General features: G+C 36.4%; 1 protein-coding gene across 1 annotated transcript in view; it reads left to right on the forward strand.

Annotated features, from left to right (window-relative positions):
- DOK6 (docking protein 6) overlaps positions 1-20,107 on the forward strand; it is a 256,018-nt gene extending 235,911 nt beyond the window's left edge. Inside the window, exon 8 of the mRNA XM_074897771.1 lies at positions 19,762-20,107. Within this exon, the coding sequence (XP_074753872.1) occupies positions 19,762-19,901 (140 nt within the window). The 3' untranslated portion in view covers positions 19,902-20,107. The remainder of the gene's footprint in view (positions 1-19,761) is intronic.
- Positions 20,108-21,721: the final 1,614 nt, after the last annotated feature.

Below are 21,721 nucleotides of genomic sequence, written 5' to 3' on the forward strand. Positions count from 1 at the left end.
GCAGTCAGTGAGCGCTGCAAAAAAGAGTACTATTGAAGTTTCGTATCCAACAAACCTTCTCATGACTGAAATCTAATGAGTTTACAAATATATTTTCTGATGCTGTGGTCAATATTTTAACTCTGCTTACAGAATTTCTGTAGTCCCTTGCAGTGGTATTTAAAGACAAAGATTTCTTCTACAGTGAAATAGGGATGACAACTCTCAGAAGTTCAAGATATAAACCAATATATGAAACTGAACTGCAGTGGCATAAACTGTCCCATTCCTGAAGGACTAACCAAGAGCAGAAGTGACACAGGGAGAAACAGCAAATAGAGCTACAATTTCTAACCTAGATGGTCAATATTAATCCAGGGACACCTCTGGTTTATCTGAAAAAGTTAAACCTATGTGCCACATACTTGGCAAGCAATTCTGATTAGGCATCAGATTTGGGGGCGATGGGGAGAAATGGCATAAGCATCATACCTAATAATGTGACTGGCAGGTTTTGTCTGCAACTACCTGACAGCATAAATTTGCAGGAAACGCATTCACTCTCTTTTTCCATCATGTCTCGTTTTCAGCAGAGTGATAGAGCAGGGGAAGATTGCTCTTGACCACCCTGGAAAAGTTGTCAGCTCCTGAACCAGGAAGCATAATTGCCCTTTTACTTGGGGCTGGAGGCATGTGCTGGAAGAGAAATCTTTCTGCTCAAGTGTCTTCTCCCAGCGAAGGGAGAAATGAAATGTCACACCAATTACCCAAGCAGTGGACAGTGTAAGAAAAACTGGCTGGTTTGTGCAGCTGCAGCCAGAGCTCCAGCTCCTGAATTAGGCGAGGGTTGGTTTTTTTATATATATACAGTTGGTCCTGCACTTGGCTGTCACGCTGCACGGAGCAGACCCCAGCGTGCGTGGGGTAATCAGGTATGACTTCAGCAAGATAGGTTCTGAGCCTTCAGGGGATATGGGTGGAGAGGAGATAGGGCCTAAATCGGCCTTTACTTTCAAAACCCAGACCTCATTTCTGTGGTGTTTGGGAGAAATCCTCCTGAAGGTGGTGGAATTGCATGGCTGCAGCTGATAGCTGGAGCAGTGATGGAGATTGGAATGATGCCTGCGTGAGCAAAAAGCTGCGCTCTGCTCCAGTGTTGTGATATTGGTAGAATTAAAAATAATCCAGCTCATCAAGAATGTTTAAACCAGAACGGGGATTTTGGCTAGTTATTTCTCAGCAAAATTCATTCAGCCAAAAAGCACAACAGAATGTGAAATATAATATGCTATTGTTTTATCAGGAAATTAAATCTTTTGGGAAAAAAAGGTTTCCACTTTTCAGGTGGGACCACGTCATTCTCATCCAGATGCTTTATATCCAAATGATACACTTTTCTGGTACATGACAAAAATTTGCTTTGTTATACCCTTAATTAGTATTCACAGTTTTCAGCAGGTGTGCTAATTTCTCGTATGACAGTGGGACATTCTGCTAAGTGCTGTGACATGACAGCAGCTGTGATGAATGGAGCTAAGATATTAAAACCTTTTAGGCAGCAACAGTGTTCCAGCTGATAAAGCACCAGTTTTAAAAAAATTGATTTATTTAGAGTTTCTAAGACAGGTAAACAGCCAAAGGAGTCCAGCAAGACACATTACAGGTGATAAAATGGTTAACGGTGTGTCACAACTTACTATACTTCCATATATTTCTCTTCATTTCCCTCAATAATATTTAGTATATGCTCTATAAAGCATCCTTTTTTTGTCAAGTCCCCTTTTAAATGTATGGGCTCTTGAGGAACACATAATAGAGAAAGAGTTTTTTGCCTGAGACAAGATCTGGGTATATGAAATAAATTCACCACAGAAATAAATCCTATGACAAAAAGCAGTGAAATAGTAAAAATTAAAAATATTCAGAATCTACTACAATATTTTTAAGATTCTTGATATTAAACTATACATTTTCTGCAGATCACTCTGTAATGCTTAATGGAAAACGTATGTGCAGGATATTGCTTATGAAGTTAAAAAAACAAGATTGGATATATTGAAATAGGAGTTGTATGAATCCTTAGGAAAAATCAGTTATATCTGTTCATCTCATCAGAAATAGTTTTTCATCATCTATTGTTTAACAATATTTGAATAATTTTGAAATACTTGGGAGGGGAATGAAAAAAAATATTTTTATTTTAATATTTAAATTACTGTTTCTCCAAATTTTAGAAAGTCAGATATGTCTCCTTTTTTGTTATTTATCATTGACCAATATTTCAATTCTTATTTGATTAAGGTAAACAAAAGACAAGTGGCATAATGCCAGTTGGCTCTCATTTATCAGTGCAAAAGTATATGTCTGAATTCTGTTGAAGCCCAACAATTTAAAAGATTTCTCAAAAACAAGCAAAGAAATACGTAGGCATGCCAAAAGGGGTAAAGATAATGTATTTCATGGAGCTGCTGAATATATCAATCTTTTGTCATCTAAAATGAACAGTAATGCAAATTCAAATTATTTGTCAGAAGCTAGAATCCGGAAATATTTTTTTTGTTGTTTGTGTTTGTTTGGTTTTTTTTTTTAAAAAAAAAAAAAACCTTCCTAACTTAATAAATATTATATGTTGTGTACAGTGGGAGAAATAAGTTAAATAACAGACTTGAGAGAGACACAGGGAACAAACTTCAAACAAATACTTTACATCAGCCAGCCATATTTCAGGAAATCATCACCAAGTCCCCCTATCTTTTGCATACGCACATTTACTATCATTTAATTTAGAGACAGGTCCAACTGCAATAGCTCTGCTTTGTAGTCATTTCTAGTGAGGCAGGAGATAGATCCAGTACAAGATGATACTAATGAGAGGAAAATAAGAAAAGGCTCCATTTGAAGAGGTGTTCTCCTCACTGAAAAGGACTGTACTCCATCCCTGTGCCTTTACCGTTGAGCATCAACAAGTAAAGCAGGTAGCAGAGTGATTGCTGTTACTACAGAATAATGAAAAGATTGTTTTAGCCTCTGTATGACATTCTAGGCAGAAAGATTAGAAAGCTGGCAGTCTCCCAGCCCTATTCCTACAACATCACAGAGGGGCTGAGCAAGATACAAGTCCTCTCAGTGGTTTGCTACTGTGGAAAATTGGAAAATATTCTCACTGGTTTCATAGCTTCTGGTTGGTAAGTTAAATATATATATACATATTAGGTTCTTGTTAGGCAATAAAATAGGGTATTAAAAGAACTAAAAGAACTGATTTTGTGCAAAATCACAGAAGTGACTACAGTAGATGTAAAGCCTCTGATCAAAGAGGGATGCTCAGTGAAGCAAAAATCACATCCTACTTTGAGGAAGGGAGAAAATGCTTTCTGACAGATGGTGCCTCTGCTCTTAAACTTAGCAAAGAATGCTATTTACCTCCTTTATTTGGTTCAGAGTTAAAATACGAAGGTAATACTTCCTTTTCCTCCGCCCCAGTTCTTTCAAAGGTGCTGTCATCCAAGCACAATAGATACTACATCACTTTTTTTTTTTTCCTTTTGCATAGCTCAAGTTCAAAACAAACAAACAAACAAACAAACAAAAGCATGTGCTGTAGAGGGTTTTCTTTTCTTTCTTTTCTTTTAAAATTAGATTGCTTTTGGGGGGAAAGGAAATTCAAGATATTGTGACACATCTCTGCTGCTTTTTCCAGGCAATTAGTTTTTAAAATTAAGATTTATATCTAGCTGGTAGAAACAGTAGCACTACATTTTTCAGTGTGCTCCTTGTTGGTACTGTTCCCTTATTTTTTTGCTCTTAAAGTAACAATTGAGTAGTAGTAGGATGGTTTTGTAATACATCATGGTGGTCCAGTTGCCTGAATCATTGCTACTTAGCCATTCTACCAAAGACATAAAAATTAGATTTCCCCTTGCTCATTGCCTCTACTGAAATCCCTGGGTATCTTCTGAAAAACACACTCATAGGAGCAAAGCATATGGTCTCAAAGCCTTTGACAGCAGATCTGATCGTCTTCTAAAATTCGGATAGCTCCCCAGTTGTCTTTTAAATTCAGTTCCTGATTATCCTCTAAAGTAAATGGACAGACAGATTCCACATCCCAGAAAAGTTCCTTTTTTAGCATATGATTGTTCTCACAAAGCTCTTTTAAAAGGCATAAATGTTTGGTTTATTTTCTTTTGCCTTTCAAAGTGAATTTATGAAACCAAGGATTGTTGTACTGAAGTTTGAATGGCTGACATTTTGAGCTAGTACATCAGTTTCTGAGCTATTTTGGAGGCCTCTATACCCATTCCTGTATCTCATTAAATAACCATTGTAAAGAAACAAAAGTGGAAGTAACTAACTGTTACTTGTATCCCATTCTCCCACTTATGAAGAAAAATAGAAAATTTTAGAAGAATGCAAAGATCTCGTGAGAGACAAAGCTCTCCAAGAAAGATATAATACTCCCTCCTCTGTGCCTTAGTAGTGCTCATGTCTGCAGCTGCAAGACTATATAAAGAAAAATATTTTAACTGCAAGTTCTAGCTATGGGATGTAAATATGGTGATTTTATGGTGCAGAATCAGTGTCCTGAGTAATCAGGATGATGAAGTCATCACTGATGTGAGCTATAACATAAAAGATTTTAGTTCTTGTTCTTCTTGTGAGATAAATCATCTTCTTTTGTTGTTAATAGCATACCTGTTCTACAAGAGTTATCTCACACCTCAGCTTGAGGACTCAGCTAAGGATTCCTCACTACTGCTTTCTTCTGTCTAACAAACGATGAGCGGATTCCTCACTATTACTGATTTTTAATTATTATATCTCCAGGGAGGAGAAGGCTATAAAGAGATAAATTGGAAATAACCAGGAAAAGCCATTCGCTTTCTTCTTTATTTTATGAAATTGCTTTGTTAGGTACTTTTTGTTATTTTTTTCCCCCTTAAAATTGTCCTCAGTATGCTCTTAAAATAGAGGATATATATGTTTAATTTTAGTTTGGCTTTACTCTTACAAAGTGGAGCTAGTGCCTTATACTGCACAGTTTTGCAAGCTGCCATTTTGCCTTAATGTAAAAGTGCGTCATCATGTTTCATCAGATATGGTACCTTCAGACCCATTTCTGCCAAAGCTATACTTCCTTTTAACATCCTTTTAAATCCTTCACTTCCTTTTAAATCCTTAACTTTCTTATAACTTCCTATTAAATCACAGCTGATTTCCAGCTCTCTAAATTCCCGTTTTTGTCCTGCTGGAAAGCTACTCATATTCTATTATTTATTTCCCTCCTTTTAGAGCTGTATTAAACCTAAAAATTTACATGTGAGTTAATAATTTTTGCAGTGTTCAATGAAGAAGTAGTACCATAACTCAAGAATACTGCCTCATATTGTAAGCTTCTACATTATATGCCACTCTGTTATAATAGGCACTGAAAGTAGAAATAGCACAAAAAGCAGCAAGCCATGGTGGCAGAAGGCAAAGCTGATTTCAGTCTCTTTTTTGTCCTAGTGTATTCTGAGCAGTAATACACAAAAGGCTGCTCTGAATTTCACCTGCCGCTCTGTGGCTGCCGATAGCTGAAAATAACTGGAGTAATGGATGATCTAGTCATATGCAAGAAATTCCCCAGGTTTTATTCAGAAATTATGAAGTTGGTCCTTTACGTTACTTTTCTTTCCCTTCTACTGCCGTTGGCTCCATGCCATCCATCTTGCTCTTAGACTGCTTAAACTGCTACCCTACACCAATATCTTTAACATTCAACTATCCTGTGAGCTTCATCGTTGTTCACCTTGTCATCTTTTATCTGTATACTATGACTACAGACACTCATAATGAATTTAACTTCTGTATTACAGGTCTTTCCAGTCAAAGCCAATAGTAAAATTGCCATCAGGAAAATGCCTTGCTTTAATGTAAGACACACTTTTCTCCAAACATCTGTATGAAGTATAATTACTTTGAACATGTCATGTTCTGAATATGATTGCTGGTTATTGCCTTGTGCTATGGGCACTTTTTTCATTTCCCAGCTTGCTGTACTAACACTTAACTAACAGGCAGTTAGACAAGGCAGAATGAATGTCACTTAGGAGACGATAGTTCTCTACCCCTTCCTGCTTCAGGAGATTGGTCAATTGATTTGCCAGACGCACTGGGGTTTGCCAGGACGCTCTTCCTGGCAGCTGGGATCACGGAAAGCTGTTGAAGGGACTGCTGCTGCACTGCTCTTACAGCTTCTGTGATTTGAGAGGCCACAAAAGGAAGACCACAAAAAACCAGCCTCAGTGAGCTGAGGAACAGAAAAGGCAAAACACAGGACAGGGTATTTACAGGTTTAATAACAAGTTTCCAGAGAGAAGACATGTAGGTGGCAACTTCAGTTTGTCTTATTATTATGGTTGCTTTTGATATTCTATTTACTTAATTTTTTGCTTATTTGGGTGGGAGGGAGGTATAAGTGCTTTGGCTTAAGCTGATTCTTCTATCATGCATGAGAGTAAAGAAAAAGGGACGACTCCCATCTCCAGACACGAGCAGATCAAGCAGTTTGACACACCTTTACAGGATTTAACTCCACTCATTTCCCCTAGCTTTACACAAGTCTGATGAAAATAACACAGCTTGTTTGCACTGAATTGCAGTGAATTCCCTTTCAGGGAAAAAAAGCAAAAGAACATCACTTGCATCCCTCCGTGAATTATAGCCATTGTTTTTTACTTCCTGGTGGGTAATTGAAGGCATTTACAGATAGAAGAAATTATATATAGAGTCATGAAAAATAAATTAACTTTTCTGAGTATTTCATTGATATTTTAGACATCTACTTTATTCCAATTAAATTTATATAATCTAAAATCAATGAACTTCTTTATTTTAGAGAATAAATTATAGAGGAAAATAATTTGTTTAGTCTCTGTGAACTGCCTTATTTCCACATATTTTATACATGTAATCTCAGCAAGGAACAAAAGAACTCAAAGCAGTATTACGCTCAATACAGACAGAAAACTTTCCTTTGTTCGAGCACCTTCAGTGCCTGCACAGAACCTAAGCTTTGGGAAGGAATTTAGGAACTTTCCTGCCTGAGTAGAGCTACGTCCATCTACTACTGTTCAACCACTTGTAATGGCTACTACCATTGTAATGGCGTCAGAAGTAGGCATGGAAATGTGCAGGAAAACTGATGTATCTGTCCCCAAAATTTGGTTTATACAGTTTCCTATTCGTTACAGAATTTTTCAAACTCAAAATATACCTCAAGTATCTGTCATAAAATCAATTTCTGTATTTTTTGTGTATAGTGTGTATGTTTCTCATCTGAAAATTGTCGAATTTGATTTCCAATTCAGATCAATGCATGTTGATTTATCTCAGGAGAATACTTGGCTAATTAAAGATAAGTGGAGCGTTTAATGTCATAACTAAGCTAACTTTAACAAATACAATACAATCTTTATTCATGGAAAAAAATTAATTCTCAGTCTGGACACTGAACAGAGCATGGAGATGGGAAGATATTCAATTAAATACCACTGACTGGAAATGTTACCATGTCAACAATTATCATCAATTCTGATGAGATAGCTCAGGATGGGTTCCAGTAAGATACTTATTCCAAGCTTGTTCAAGTTACATCAGTTTTACCAGGTGGATCTCAAATTCTCCTATTAATAATGAATTTTTATACTATGTAACTTGTCCTTGTGTTTGAGTCCTGAGATATTTTAAAGAGGCAAGTTATTTCTGTTTTGGTGACTCATGCCTGAGTTACCTTGAATAAACTGCTAAATCAGAACTAAATCCTGTAAAAATAAAGGAAGGATTAGATTGTTATTCTTCAGAAAATATTCAAGGGGTCTGCTCGAGGCAGATGGGAAAATGGTTGAGAAACATGCAAAACAAACAAAAATTTTAGAAATATAAAAAATACTAGTTTCTTCTAATCAATCTTTTCAATCTCAGCTTAAGTTTCCTCTCAAAAATACAAAATACACTCAAAATCCTAAATTACAATAGCATATTGGTAGCCTGAAAAATTCCTTACTAGAAAAACATTTATTACTTTTTCTGGTGGAGTTTTACAACTTCATCTTACAACTACTTCATCTTACAAACTGACATTGAACGTGTAATGATAGCATCATTTAAACTGAAGGATTCTCTCTTGTGTGTATAAGCTTATTTGTTTTACTGTTCTTTTTCAAAACTCTCTGCTGGTTTTCTACTTCCAGAAGTGTACAAAATGAGCTTTTGCTGCAAAGATGATAGCTGGAAGAGTGAGAGTTTTTAACATGCTTTTTTATAATTCCACCATGAAAGGAAAGCGTATCTCTGTGATACTTTTCTAACTTTACAATTAATTATCATCATGCTTTCATTGGGTTAGCACCAGTGATGCATTTAGTATAAGAAACAAACATATTTAATGACTGCATGTCATTCAGTAGACTGTATTTGGTTTTTTAGCAGGAATGTATCAAAACATTCCTAAATTCGTAGATACAGTTTTTTAGTAATTCAGTCTATGCTTTTAAGTTGTTCTAAGCAGGTATAGTGAAAGGTGAAGTCTTATTTTGAAGACAGTCAAGCAGCCTTACATTTTAGATAAAATGGCTGCAGTCTCAAGTCTTACTAATTAAGACAAACCTAGAATTTCAAATAGGTTTAAAAAAAAAAAAAAAAAAAAAAAACACAACAACCAAAAACCACAGTGTCCTTTCTTCTTTAGAACTGCTGGAGAGGTGTGTCCTTTCTTCAAGTGTTTGAGGAAGCTTCTTAATCATTGCCAGAGAGCTAATTATCAGCTAATACAATATTTTCACTTTTATATGGCATCTACTATTACTATCTGTTTGTAGCTTGAAATAACATTAAGACCCTCTAAAGAATATTTCTAAGGACAATTTCATAGAAAGATGTTTCACAGAAAGCTTAAATCTGAATAACAAATGGTTTAATAAATGCTTTCAATGCATGGGTAAAAAATAGAACAGCTTCTGAAAGGCAGAAGTTCTAAAAGCTGTGTTTCATCCCTGCATATATTAATATGAGATCTATTATCTTTTCTGCACTTTGTTCATTGGTGACAGAAAAAAAAAAAAAAAACAAAACAAAACCCATGAAAAATCTTTAGTCAGTTTAAATAACTCATTTTATTAAACTGGGAACTATGTTTTTACCTTGCCACAAACCACCCTCCTCCTTCCCTTCCTAGCAAAATACGTATAAGCAAGACTAAACCCCCATGTTACACCATAAATAAAAAGTTCCCTGAATGTAAGATGTTTTACCAGAGTCTAAGACTGTTCTCTGTCTTTGGAGGACATTTCCTGCAGTTTGAACAACATTTTGTCCTTAAATACCTATAGGGAAGTGCAACGGGATGACTCTGAGTTCTGCAACAGAGGTAGAAGAAAATGATGAAAACAGATGTTGAATTTTGTTGCTTTTATGCAGTGGGGAGTGCTAGCAGAGCTCAAACAGGACTGAGACTACAGTGCAACAATTTGCTGAGGTAATATGACACAACTGATGCTAAAATGAGGCACTGCTTACACCTCATAACCATTTTCAACAACCAGGTATTCCTGCCTTTTCTTTCAACAGCCCAGAAGTGGAGCACATCTGACTCCACAGTGAAAGCCAAACAGGCATAAAACATATTTTGGATTTTTGTTTGCTGTTTTGTTTGGTTTTGGTAAACGTTAGTTTTGGTACCATTTATCTCCCTATTTCCATGGCATGTGCAAAAAGTACCAAAGGAAGGGCTCAGCTGTATCACCACACTCAACCTGAATTTCTTAGATGACATGTTATATGTGTTTAGTTCTCAAATTATAGTCACATGAAAAAATTGTCTTTTAGAATTAGGATTTGTAGAATAGGTATCCACTTGGGGTGGCATAAATCCTTTGTCCACATCTTTTCCTATGTCAAGCAATGTAAACGATACTGCCTAACAATTTTTTTCCTTTTATTTTTTTTCCAATCAAAGCTATATTTTACTTACATAAAAATGTGGTGAAAAACATATTCCCTCCATCCTGTCAGACCAAATTTGCTGTCTGGCTTCAGACCTCATGTGCTGAGTTTCATTTTATAGCAATTTTTTTATAGGCTAGTTTTAAATCTTTGTGAATGGAGTGTTTATAACAAAAATACTACCAGGCCAGGAAATACTGGCCACACTAAAGATCAGCAGAATTATAACAGCCACAAGATTAAACAGTACTGATCAGTCAACCTCCAGTAGCATTCCATTTTCAAAGGCAGTATACCATTTATTCCACTTTATACGCTTTTTGTCAATGTAAGAAATTTTTTGCTTCATTTTGCTCTTGATACTCTAATATGAAATTTAAAATTCACTATTTCACTTCATCGCTGTAGTATCAGTAGAATTGCATAAGGCCTGTATTGTGTTTTGTGGAATAGTGTATCCAAGGGGAACATGATTTGAAATGCAATAAATATTTAACAGTGAGATATTCCATATCATCAAAGTGATATGCAATGTATAAATTTGCATTTTTGCATTACATTTTTTAGTAAGATGCTTCATGCTAAATCAGTGACAGATTTAGGAGTTGATTCTTTTAAACAAGGTATCTGATAAGATTTGTGTTTTGACTGGGCATTTAGTTTGACTGTAACAAAAAAGCAACAAAAAACCTTTTGAGGAGGGGAAAAGTGAACAGTGAGCTAACAAATTGGTAAACCAGAGTTTTAATAATAACACTGCGTACATAGCCACCTACTTTAAATTACTCTGGTAGATGTAATTTTCAAGGATGTAAAAGAAAATTATACTCAAAATCTATTTATGCCCAGAGATCAGCAATCAGTTGACTCTCATAATTACTTGCTGCTCTACACAGGAACAAAAAGCGAAAGAAGACTGCAAAGTGTATAGCTCTACCTATAGCAGAAAATCATTACTTGAGACAGCGTAACTGAATCCACACCATTTTATCTTTCATGTTTGTTTCTTTTTTCACTAGCTTTATATTCTTTCTACTTTTCAGTTATTCCAGGAGCAGGGTAATGTTTCCTTTTGTTGTTTTGTTATGTGCCCATGATGCAAAATACTGAAAGACTAAAATAACTTTCTTACTGGAGTTTTCCTTAGCTGTTTTCTCTTCCTCTCACTTTAGCCTTTCCCATATGCATTTAGGATCAGAGCATTATTTTCTTCTTCTTTCTTGCATTTTGCCATCATCTTATAATTTGTCAGAATTCTTATCCAATTCAAATGTTTCTTGAAGTGAAAGAAATTGTCACTTGCAAGAATTTCTCCTCTACCATTTTCTTTTTCTTTCCTTAGTATTACCAACATGGAAGGTCTCAGTTTTGTGAAATTTCTGTTTAAAAAGCTCATTGAGTTTTGAGCTTGAATAGGAAAATTAAACTACCTGCATTTTGTATAAAAATGCTTAGTCTCTGTTTACATCAGTGGTAAATGAAAGAATTTTACTGTATTTTGGACAGGTGTAAAGTTCAGGGATAGTTATTATTCTCATAATAAACCTCAGTTTTACAGCGTATGTGGAAATGTTTTATATTAGATTCTGATTAACTGAGTGTGTGGTTGAAAGGATAAATTAGACGGGGGATGCTAGCCACCTTGTCCAAAGTGCTCAGCCTTTTCAGGTAGTTTTGTTAGGGCACCCATTCGATATTTTAGTTAGAGTCTTAAGTAACTTGTTTATTTTGACACATTCCAGTATTAAACTCCACACATTTCCTCTCAAAAGCTTTTTTTTTCAAGGTTGTGATGCCTGTATCTTTCACTATAAAACAAAATCCTTGACCATAGTCACTTCTGTAAGACACACAATTGTATCGCCTGTTGAATGATTCAGAGAAAACTACAATTCTCCTAATGTAGTGTGCCACTTAGGAAGAACAGCTAAATATTTCTTTAACTTATTTAAAACGAAGAAGTTTGTTTTCCCTCACAAAGCAAAATGGCTAAAAATAACGTATTGCATCATATCACAGAATAGTTTGGGTTGAAAGATGAGTCTGGAATTGATTCATCCCAACTGCTTGCTCAGTGCAGGGCTAGAGCAGATCAGGGTCCCCTGATAAGTACTTTAAAATCAATAAACTGAAAATTGAAAGTATCACTGCAGAAAATTTCACTTCTGTAGAATCTGTGAAACCAAAGTCAGAAACCTTTCTTTCTGAGAGTTTTCACCTGGAAAATTCTGTTTGTTTTGAAGCAAAGTTGAACCTTATCCTAATTTAGTGCTAAGCGAGAACATGATTGCGCCTCCTTCAACCGTGTTGGCATAGTGAACACCGTGGACTCAGAACAGAGGGAGAGCGGAGTCTGGTTTCATGTTGCAACATTAGGACAAGTGTAAAAAGCTGTAAAGATAAAATCAATTAATCGCTATAAGGACCACTGTGTCTGTATATGGAAGACAACATAAGAAAGCTAAGTAGAAGCTTACTGTCTTTATCTGCAGGCTGGATCAGAGTACAGAGCTAAAAAAGTTGCTACTCCAGTCAGATAGTTTCTTTTATTTATTTTCCCTGTAGTTCAGGCAGGCAGGCATACAATTATGTATTACATATAGAAGAGCACAAGTTGAAGAGACATAAGGTGTAAAATAGATTACTTTTCCCAAATAATGTGTTGTATTTTGGCTGCAGGAATGCAGACAGAAAGGGTAAAGACTATTGTGTAATATGAGACATGTGCAAGTAACTTCCTTTTCCATCTCCAAGTGGAGATGTTAGGTAGCAGGGGTTTATATATGTCTCCTCCCTTTATAACACACAGAGGCATAGAAAGCTGGTACTATGAATAAAAAGATGCATTACTAGAAGAAACGCCCAACAGAAAAAGATACTCAATTAAAAGTAGAGGGCAAGGTCAACCTATTCATCTTTGAGAAAGATGTGGTTGATGGTCTGATATTTCTACCACAGGAGCTACATCAGCTTGTGATAGCCCAAGTAGGTAATATACTGTTTAAATGCAATAGGAGAGCAAGTATTTAAAAACACTATATGGAAACACACAACCACAATTAAATCAACCTGACCTTTATTCAATACATTAGTTTTAGTTATGTGATTTAAGATACTGCTTTTAAATACTTGCTATTTTAGATAGTGGTACAGATGAAATAATGCTCATTTTTGTCTGTACATAATGTTTACAAGCAATTCACATTATTCATAGGTATTGAAACAATTGTGACTATTGCAAAAACCTAAGGACATGCATTTTCTTTATTTCAAAATATTGACATGTAAATGTACTCTTCATAAAACTCCAGCATTCTTGTGACAAAATCTAAATGTTGGAAACTTTTTCCTAAAACTCAAAAATTTGACATATTATAAATTCCCTGGTTTTAAACTGCCAATCCTGCAATCTTTTCTGTATGGACATGTAAAATTTCTTCTTTTCTAGATGAGGACTTGATGACAATGCCAAAAACTTTTAAGTTAAATAGTAGTCTTCCAATTCCAGGAAGTGATAGGGTTCTGTAACAAGTATATTTTATTCAGATACTTACAAATCCTGATGCTGGCAAAAAAAAAACAACAAAAAAAAACCCAACCAACCAAACAAACAAAAAGAATACTATTATTAATTTCATTCCAAATTATAAAGAAGATTAAAATGCTTTTTAAATGAGAATGAAAGGGAAATGTTTCTAAATGTTAGGAGGTGTGGTTTTGAGTTCACTTTCTTAATATTTTTCCTATATATTTTATGATCAATTTAAATTGGTTTTATTCAAAATTATTTCTCATAAATAGACTAAACCATTTTCTTAAAAATCTGTCTCAAAAACTGTGTTTTCTGATATTCATTTTCCTTTCAGAAAGATCAATATTTGAGGAAATGAAATTCAAAATTAGTTTAGAAAATATGAAAGTTGTAGCCCAGCTGTGCTCCCTGGAGTTTTAACTGTAGTTAAATTCAGGGGAAAATTTGTATTTCTTTATTTGGAACTGAAACAGGCCCACAGTTTCACTTTCAATAAGCATATGGAAATCAATATGCTGTAATGTAGTTTATGCTATTTTTCAGTTTCCATCTGCTCCCTTCCATTGCATCTTTTTGTGAGTGACAGCATAATAATTGCTGTACCAATTAATGCCCTTCCAATCCAACTGCATCATTACTGCAAAATAAATGTTTTGCTTTGTAGCAGTTTGTCCTGCTATGAAACTTTGCTTTAGTTATTCCAATCATCTAACAGCAGAAAAGGAAAAACTGCTTTGTCATCGGCAGCTCAATAGAAGACACTGTATATTCAATATAGAGAGTTGGCAGAATTTTAACCAGTATCAATTTATAAATAGGATAACAGCAATCATTTATTTTCTGCCTTAAATTAAAGTATCCTTTTTGATGCAATAATAGCCACTTAACTGATTTGAGCTTGTAGTAGAGGGTTTTTTGAGGAACGTTTTCTTTATCCAGAATAAAATGTGGAGTCTCTTTCTTTGCAACAAAAGCTCTAAGAGGATAAAAGCTTCCATCTGAAATAAGCAGTCATAATAATTTAGTTTCTTGCAGTAAGTGTTTCTTTTTCCCTAGTGGGCTTTCATTGCATAGCTACAGTGCCTTTCCCATTTTGTCCTGTGTCTTAACAAAAATGCTGCAAAGAATATTAGAGGTTGAAGCACCTTGAGACACGCTTCCCCATCAAAACCATATCCTCAGTGCAATCTGCAGGCCTCCTCTGGTATAAATAGGAGCTTTCACTGCTGTTGGGAGAGTCCTTAGAGAACATAAATCTAGATTAAAGGCTGGTACTAGTTTTGTGAACTTTTCTGGCTGAAGGGCTGCATTTATTGTCCGGTGAGAATTGTGTGAGGAAACAACATACAACTAACTCCTTACTAACGTTTCGTTCCTGAAACATCTGTTAGCTAATTGGGTTTTTTCCACTTCCTTGCACCATCCTTTGTGGATAAAACCTCATCGTCTCTGTTTCACTGGTTTCCAGGCTGTTCTGTTTATTGTGAGCACAGAATTTTCCAATGAATATTTCTAAAAAGAAAAGATTGCTTTACAATGGAACAAGTGATTCACTTTATTTGGTTTTAGCTTGCACTGACTGATACGTAGAAATTTCTTTTGAACAACCATGTCTTTCTGTACCATTTATAGAAACATCTATAGCAATCACAGAGCTCTTGTCCTCATGAAGTCTCAGAGCACTCCCAAGTACAAAACATAATACTAATAAAGATATCCAATTGGCTTTAATTTAATGGCTTCAATTTTGTGCTCATAATCTTGGGAATGGAAATGCCAGATTTTATTTTCAAAAATAAAGTTTATTATTATTACCTAGAAAAGTAAAACTGCATTAGAAGATCATAATTTTGTTTGTAAAGTCATCTGTTCAGAGGTTAAGAAATCCCAGATGAAAGCTTGCTGTGCAGCTGCAAAAGTCTGTTTCTTTATTTTACCTAATGACTATCTAATATGAGGTACTTAAAAGGCCTGCAACAGAAGCTGAAACACAAGAGTCTCTGATTCTATTAATTGTTAATCATGGTACTGAAAAAAATATACACTTATATTAGATCTTCTATTAGAAAAGCTTAGTCACAGGGTCTCAAAGGTGATCCTGCATCAGAGGAGTAGTCTGGTGGTGATAGCATCACCCGGCATTTGGTTGCATATTGCTCACAGGTCATCATTCCCCAAAATGTCTGACACCAAAGCCAGTCTGAGAAAAACCTGCCATCTCTTACCCTTGGCTGCTTGTTCCTGCTCCTCGGCTGTGCCAGTACAACAATTTGTAGGCCTCTTGCTAACCAGATGACTAAAGTGCTTCTGTCTACAAAGCAGCCTTTCAGTCACAATGGCACAACTGAGGGAGAGAGAACAGCAATGAGGAGAAAGGGAACATTTTCAACTGACTTTTTCATTACAGAAAGAGTAATGTCAAACCTTACCACGAGCAGAGGGGAATTTTAACTCATCTGTTACATCATAGATGAGTGCTCTAACCAAAGAGTGTCATATGAGAAAGTCCCTTGGATTCTTGTGCTGAAAAAGAAAAGCATGACCTTTAGAAAAGGAAAAGATGTGGCACCTGCCTTCCGGTTAAGAATTTGAATTCTGAGTCCAAAACAGAAATAAGCATCTCCCAGTAAGGAGCAGTAAGGGAGCTTTTAAAGTTTATCCCTGGATCTCTTTTTTTGTTTCGTTTTCATTTAGCTGAGTACTGCAAGTTTTCTCTTAGAAGTTGTGATCGATCTACTTACATGTACATCAATCACTGCTGTTACTAGGAAACCATTGGTTTTTCCTCTAAAGAATTGTTATAAATAAGCACCATGCCATGAAATAGGATCCTTGTGTATACTGCCTCTGCTTCCAACATAATTAAGATCAGGAAAAATCTAATTTTGGTGTAATTTGCCAGGTTACATTAAATTATCTTGATGAATCATTCATATCTAATTGCTTTGGACTACAGCTTCATTGCATTCTATGATCCTGAGAGTAAATTTAAATAAAGGATGAAGTAGGCTGAATAATACTTATCTTTCCAAGGTCCTGTCCTAGAACAGAAAAAAATAATGCATTTCCTATGTAAGCCACAGGAGAAAAACCTCCCCCAGTTCTAATGGTGCCTTCAGGTCATGAAGTCTGTGTTAATCAAATTCATCTTATGCTGACTTCAGAAGAACTGTAGAGGAGAGTTAGTTTTGTATTCTTGAAAACAGCTGTGGTACCAAAGAGCTGCAAAATCCACAGACAGCATTCTTCTTCTCTCTTAACGTTTTAAGACCCAAATATGACACAGAAAATACTATTGAAGCAGAAAGCTTAGAAAGGTGTGAAACTTAAATTCTTTACGGCAAAAACTATTTCTGTATCTTTAGTTTCAAAATCCTTACTGCTGACATAAAACGTAACTGTGGAGATGCTGCAGTATCTAAGACTCCAAAAGGCTGATCAGCTTTATGAGTATTGAGATTTAGTAGGAATGCAAATAAATGAATGGATTATCAGTTAAAATTTCCAGTACAGGATATACTTTTTTTTAAAAAAAAAGCTGAACTAAATTTTGGAATTTTACTACTTAGAAGTCTTAAGCCAACTTGGAACCATTGAACTATTTCACTATTTACCACCATTATTTTTTGATTAATTTTATTTAAATATATTACTATAGTTAATTGCTTTTAAAAAAAATGTAAGTTGAAAGTAAACATATTGCATAGAACCATTCTTTCCTAAACTCCTAAATTCTCTATTAACCATAGGTTTCTCATTTCATTTGAACTGATGTCCTCTCTTCTTTTTGTTATTATTTCCATAAATCAATGTCATACTGTTTGGCCTAAGCCTTGACGAGGTGTCTTAGATCTTTTGGCTCTGTTGAATGTGTCTTTTAATCTTTTGGATCTGACTGTCTCTCTCTCTTTGACTGCATGTCCTAGCAGTCAGGGAAGAAGTTACTTATCCTCATTAACCCCTTTGTTTACAGAATAGCTAAAATCAGTCTGTTGTAAGATTTAGCAGTGACAGATTTTCTTTTAAAGAACAGTAAGTGATGTGCTAGTGTCTAAGGCATACATCCAGGAAATGGAAGACCTGAAATTAATTTTCTTTTTAACCTTAATAGGTGCAAATTCATCTTCTATATGCTAAGAGAGTGCCTTAATAACTTAGCTAAAAAATTAGTTTAGTAGGAGCACTCTCCATCACTGTATTAAAGCTGCACTATTCTACAGAAGTGAATCCAAAATCAGTTATATGAGATACGGCACATGATACAAGTAGGTCTGAGTTGAGGGAACTCCCCTGGTTGGCAAATGCCTTTACTCCTGCTCATTGTCACAGGCACTGTTTGTGTGTATTACATTTTTTGGATAAAATACATAAAGGGAATAGAGAAAAATGGTACCTTGACATATTTTATTTATTTTTATTTTTATTTATTTATTTTTATATGGTATACATACTCAATCACATACCTTGACTAGCAGTTCCCTATGGCAGCACCTTACACTGCCATATATGATGGCATATATATGATTCTAGCTTCTGGGTAAAAAGAAGACAGGATCTTAAATCCTTAGAATGAAAATGCCAGGTTTGGAACACAAAATTAAAACCTACAATCATGCAACTTTCTATGTTTAGGTTTGCATTAAATTTAAATCCTAAGACTAATGGTGATGCAAATCTCAAATAAAAGTACAAATGTATGAGGGCCTCTCTTAATATCATGATTAAAAGTTGGTCAAAGCAATAAAACATTTAAGACTATTCTCAAACAGTGTATTATCAGTGCTTTTGGTTTGCAGCTCAGACCTCACAGTGACCATACATTTTAATTCAGTTTGATGCAAAAGCAGAAAACTTTTAAACCTGGCATCTCAGTCAGGTTTTGATAGCCAAAGCCAATTTAACCCAGTGAATGAATAGTACAAATACACACAGAAAGTTCATTCTGCTGTGTTGTGCTATGAAGGGGATTTTTATGACCGCTAACGTGCTACTGGGAATTGAGTCTCTAGTTTTATTGTCTTCAGTGTCACTGAGATGTACCTTTTATTCTAATTTTCATTTAGTTGTTATTTTTTAATCTCTTGGTCCTAACAGTGCTCTGATAGTCTCATCTTCAGGGGGACCATGATTTTTTTCATGAAGCAGCCAATAGCATGTTATAGCCAAACTTTTCCAAATACGAGTTAGACTAAGTTTTGCCAAACTGAGTGAACATCATTCTTGGTCCCAGCACTACTGGGAAGTCTAGAAAGCTGCTAGCTGTTTTGGAACATTTCAACATGAGCTGAGTTCTTCAGCATTTGAGTTTATGCTGTGTGACAGCTATTCTGTAATATATCTGTGGTTGAAGGAAAAATGTGATTTACATTCCTACTTTAATACATGTATTAAAGACATTTTTAAATGCATTATCCAAAACCATTTTAAATCCAGGTTTCAATATAAATTTCCAGAGAATATATGTTGCATGAAGTTACACACTTTGGAAATTAACTTTTTGTTACTAATTAAATCTCAATTGCAAAAGGGAATTTTGAGATAGGAAAACGATCAGGTTACACAATCAGGTCATAGGAGTCATCTTCTGAGTTCGGTCATCGGCTTTTTAATGGCTTTTCACACATGGTTTTGCATCTTGCTGGTTACAAGTGAACAAATCATGGTTATATGAGACTCACAAGCCTGTCTGTGAAAGCATCTTGCACATCCTCTTCCCAAACATTATTCTGCCATGTGGACCATATCCCACATACAGTTCATTTTGAAATGACAGTGATGTTGTGTTTTCCTGACAAACTGGCATCCTATTCGAAAGACAGTAAGTACAAGAAGTGGCATTCGTGTGACAAATTCCTTTGAAACTACTGGCATTGCTCCCACCACTTAAGCAGTGCTCCAGATAAAAAAGAGATGCATTAGTTCTTTATCAGCTCTAACAAATATAACATTTATAGAGTAGCAAATATATAGATATGATATTCTGTAAATTTAAAAAAAAAATAAATCTGACCTTCAATTATGCCTGAGTTGGGTCTGGGACCTCCTGCCTTCTCTGGGCATCCATGGCCTGCTTGTGCCCTCAGACATGGGCAAAGACCCTCCTCTGCAGCCCCAATGTGGCATGTCTGCTCTCCGAGCACCCTGGCATCGTGGGGCAGTATGAAGTCAGCCCATCAGAGTTCATGTCCTTGGCAAAGGGCTCTAAGTAATTTAAAATTAAATTAAAGCTCAGTTACACCTTCTGTGTCCATGTCCCTCTCCACCAGGTCACAGCCTCAGCTCAGCAAAGGTGTCCCGGGCGCAGACGTTTCCCAGCTACCCCTCGGAGCAGGGCGAGGAGCACCAGCAGTCCCTCTCACTGGCCAGCAGCTACGCCTTCAGCTACGGCTCGGGCCTGGTGCAATGACAGCCGGGGGCAGCCGGCCAAGAGAGACAGTCGAGCCTGGAGTCTGCCGCCAGGGCCAGTGAGCCACTGGCCCCCTCCGCACCCACCATTTGCCGTGAAAACTGATGCCTACCAGCTCCAGCCAGGTCACCGCAGGTGCGGAAACCTGGAGAGGCGGCTTCCCCGAAGCAGAGGCTAAGTCTTTATTTATTTATTTTGCCGTTCCTTTTGTCGATACATTCAGAAAGGAGGGGGGGGGGGGGGGGGGAGTGGGACACGTTTGTGTTGTGAGAAAGTGGTGGAATCAAAAGAAACTGTGTTGGTGTGAAGGTTTCTGCATGACCGGAGAAGGCTTGTCTCTGGGGCTCCATTGCAATGGCACATTGGACACTGGGGACTTCCTACCCACCTCCACCAGCAGGCCGGCCCATCTTCATCCATAACATTTTTAGGTCCTTGCCACAGCCCACTGATTCATGCTGGAGTCACTAAGATATCGCCGACTCGAGACACAACGTCAGCAGTGTGGGGGTCACCTTCGGATCCAAGCAAGTTCTCTCGTTACCCTAGAGGGCGGTTGGGTGTTTTCTGAGCCAGACATCAACAGATACTGGAGTAGCAGGCTAATACAGTTTGTTGGGAATAGAGTTTGATGCGTTAAGGTAAGATTATCGCCTGGTACGGCTCCAATCTTAAATTCCCAGGGCACAAATTCATCCCTTACTAATACACATGTAATTCTCATGAAGCCCTTAAGCTGTGAACGCCCATATCAGCAGCACAGTCTCGTCCTCAGAACTGCTGCAAAGTCTTCTTATTTGCTAATTATTTAGGTAGCCACACCTGCAAGCCTAACTTTAAAATGTGGGAAAACTGTTCTTCAGAGAAAGAAAGAGAAATGGGCCATATCCCTGGCTGGCGGCTGCCTGTGCCACGGCTCGGCCAGATACGGTAGACCTGATCTCTGGTCTTGTCTTTCTGGTCAGCATTACTTTCATTTTCTCTGTTTCCTTCTCAGATTTCTATTTTAGATGCACATTGTATCTTGTATGATCATGTGTCAAGCATCAGTTTACTTTGAAAAAGAGGATGAGTACTTCTCAATGGAAATTTTCTGTCTTTGGAAGACATCTTTTAAAAATGAACTAGTAGGTGTGTTTGTAATCTGTAGAGGGAATAAATTGGAAGGCATACCTGTAGGTGGGGAACAAGTTTTATCTGTCCTGAACATTTAGATTTTTTGTAAGTGATATCGAATATTTATGTACTTGTCATGATGCCCTGAAATGTTTGAAATTGTGGGGAGGAAAATCTGCTATGATCTGAGCAGCCTTTGTTCTGTTCCCAGTGTGAAACTATTGCTGTGTTTACCAGAGGGATTCGTCTCATTAGTTTCTCAGGACAGGTTGAGGAAACCTACCAAGGAGGAGACACATAGACTCTTTCCCAGTGAAACAATCAGTTTTATGTACCATAATTTAACTCAAAAAGTGATGTTGGGTTGTTTTATATACGCACACACACACACATATATATATATATATGTATTAAAAAGTACAGAAGAAAATTCTGCTTTTGATTAAACATTTACTGATACGGTATGTCCAGCTTTTCTCCAACCACTTGCCAGGCTAAGAGACCTTGCAGACTTACAGCTTTCTACACCTCAGTGAACAGCTGCTGAATAAAAAAGCTTTGTGATCCCCTTGAATGAAACTCTTCTACCCCACCACAATCAGCTTTATTTATTTTTCCTCTTTTTCCCTGTCTCATTCACTACCTCTTTTCCTTCTCACAGTGCTCCCATACTCAGGAATAGAACAGCTCCCTACAGAGAGTAT

This window comes from Athene noctua, chromosome 2 (genome assembly GCF_965140245.1).
Source record: "Athene noctua chromosome 2, bAthNoc1.hap1.1, whole genome shotgun sequence".
Taxonomy (NCBI): Eukaryota; Metazoa; Chordata; class Aves; order Strigiformes; family Strigidae; genus Athene; species Athene noctua.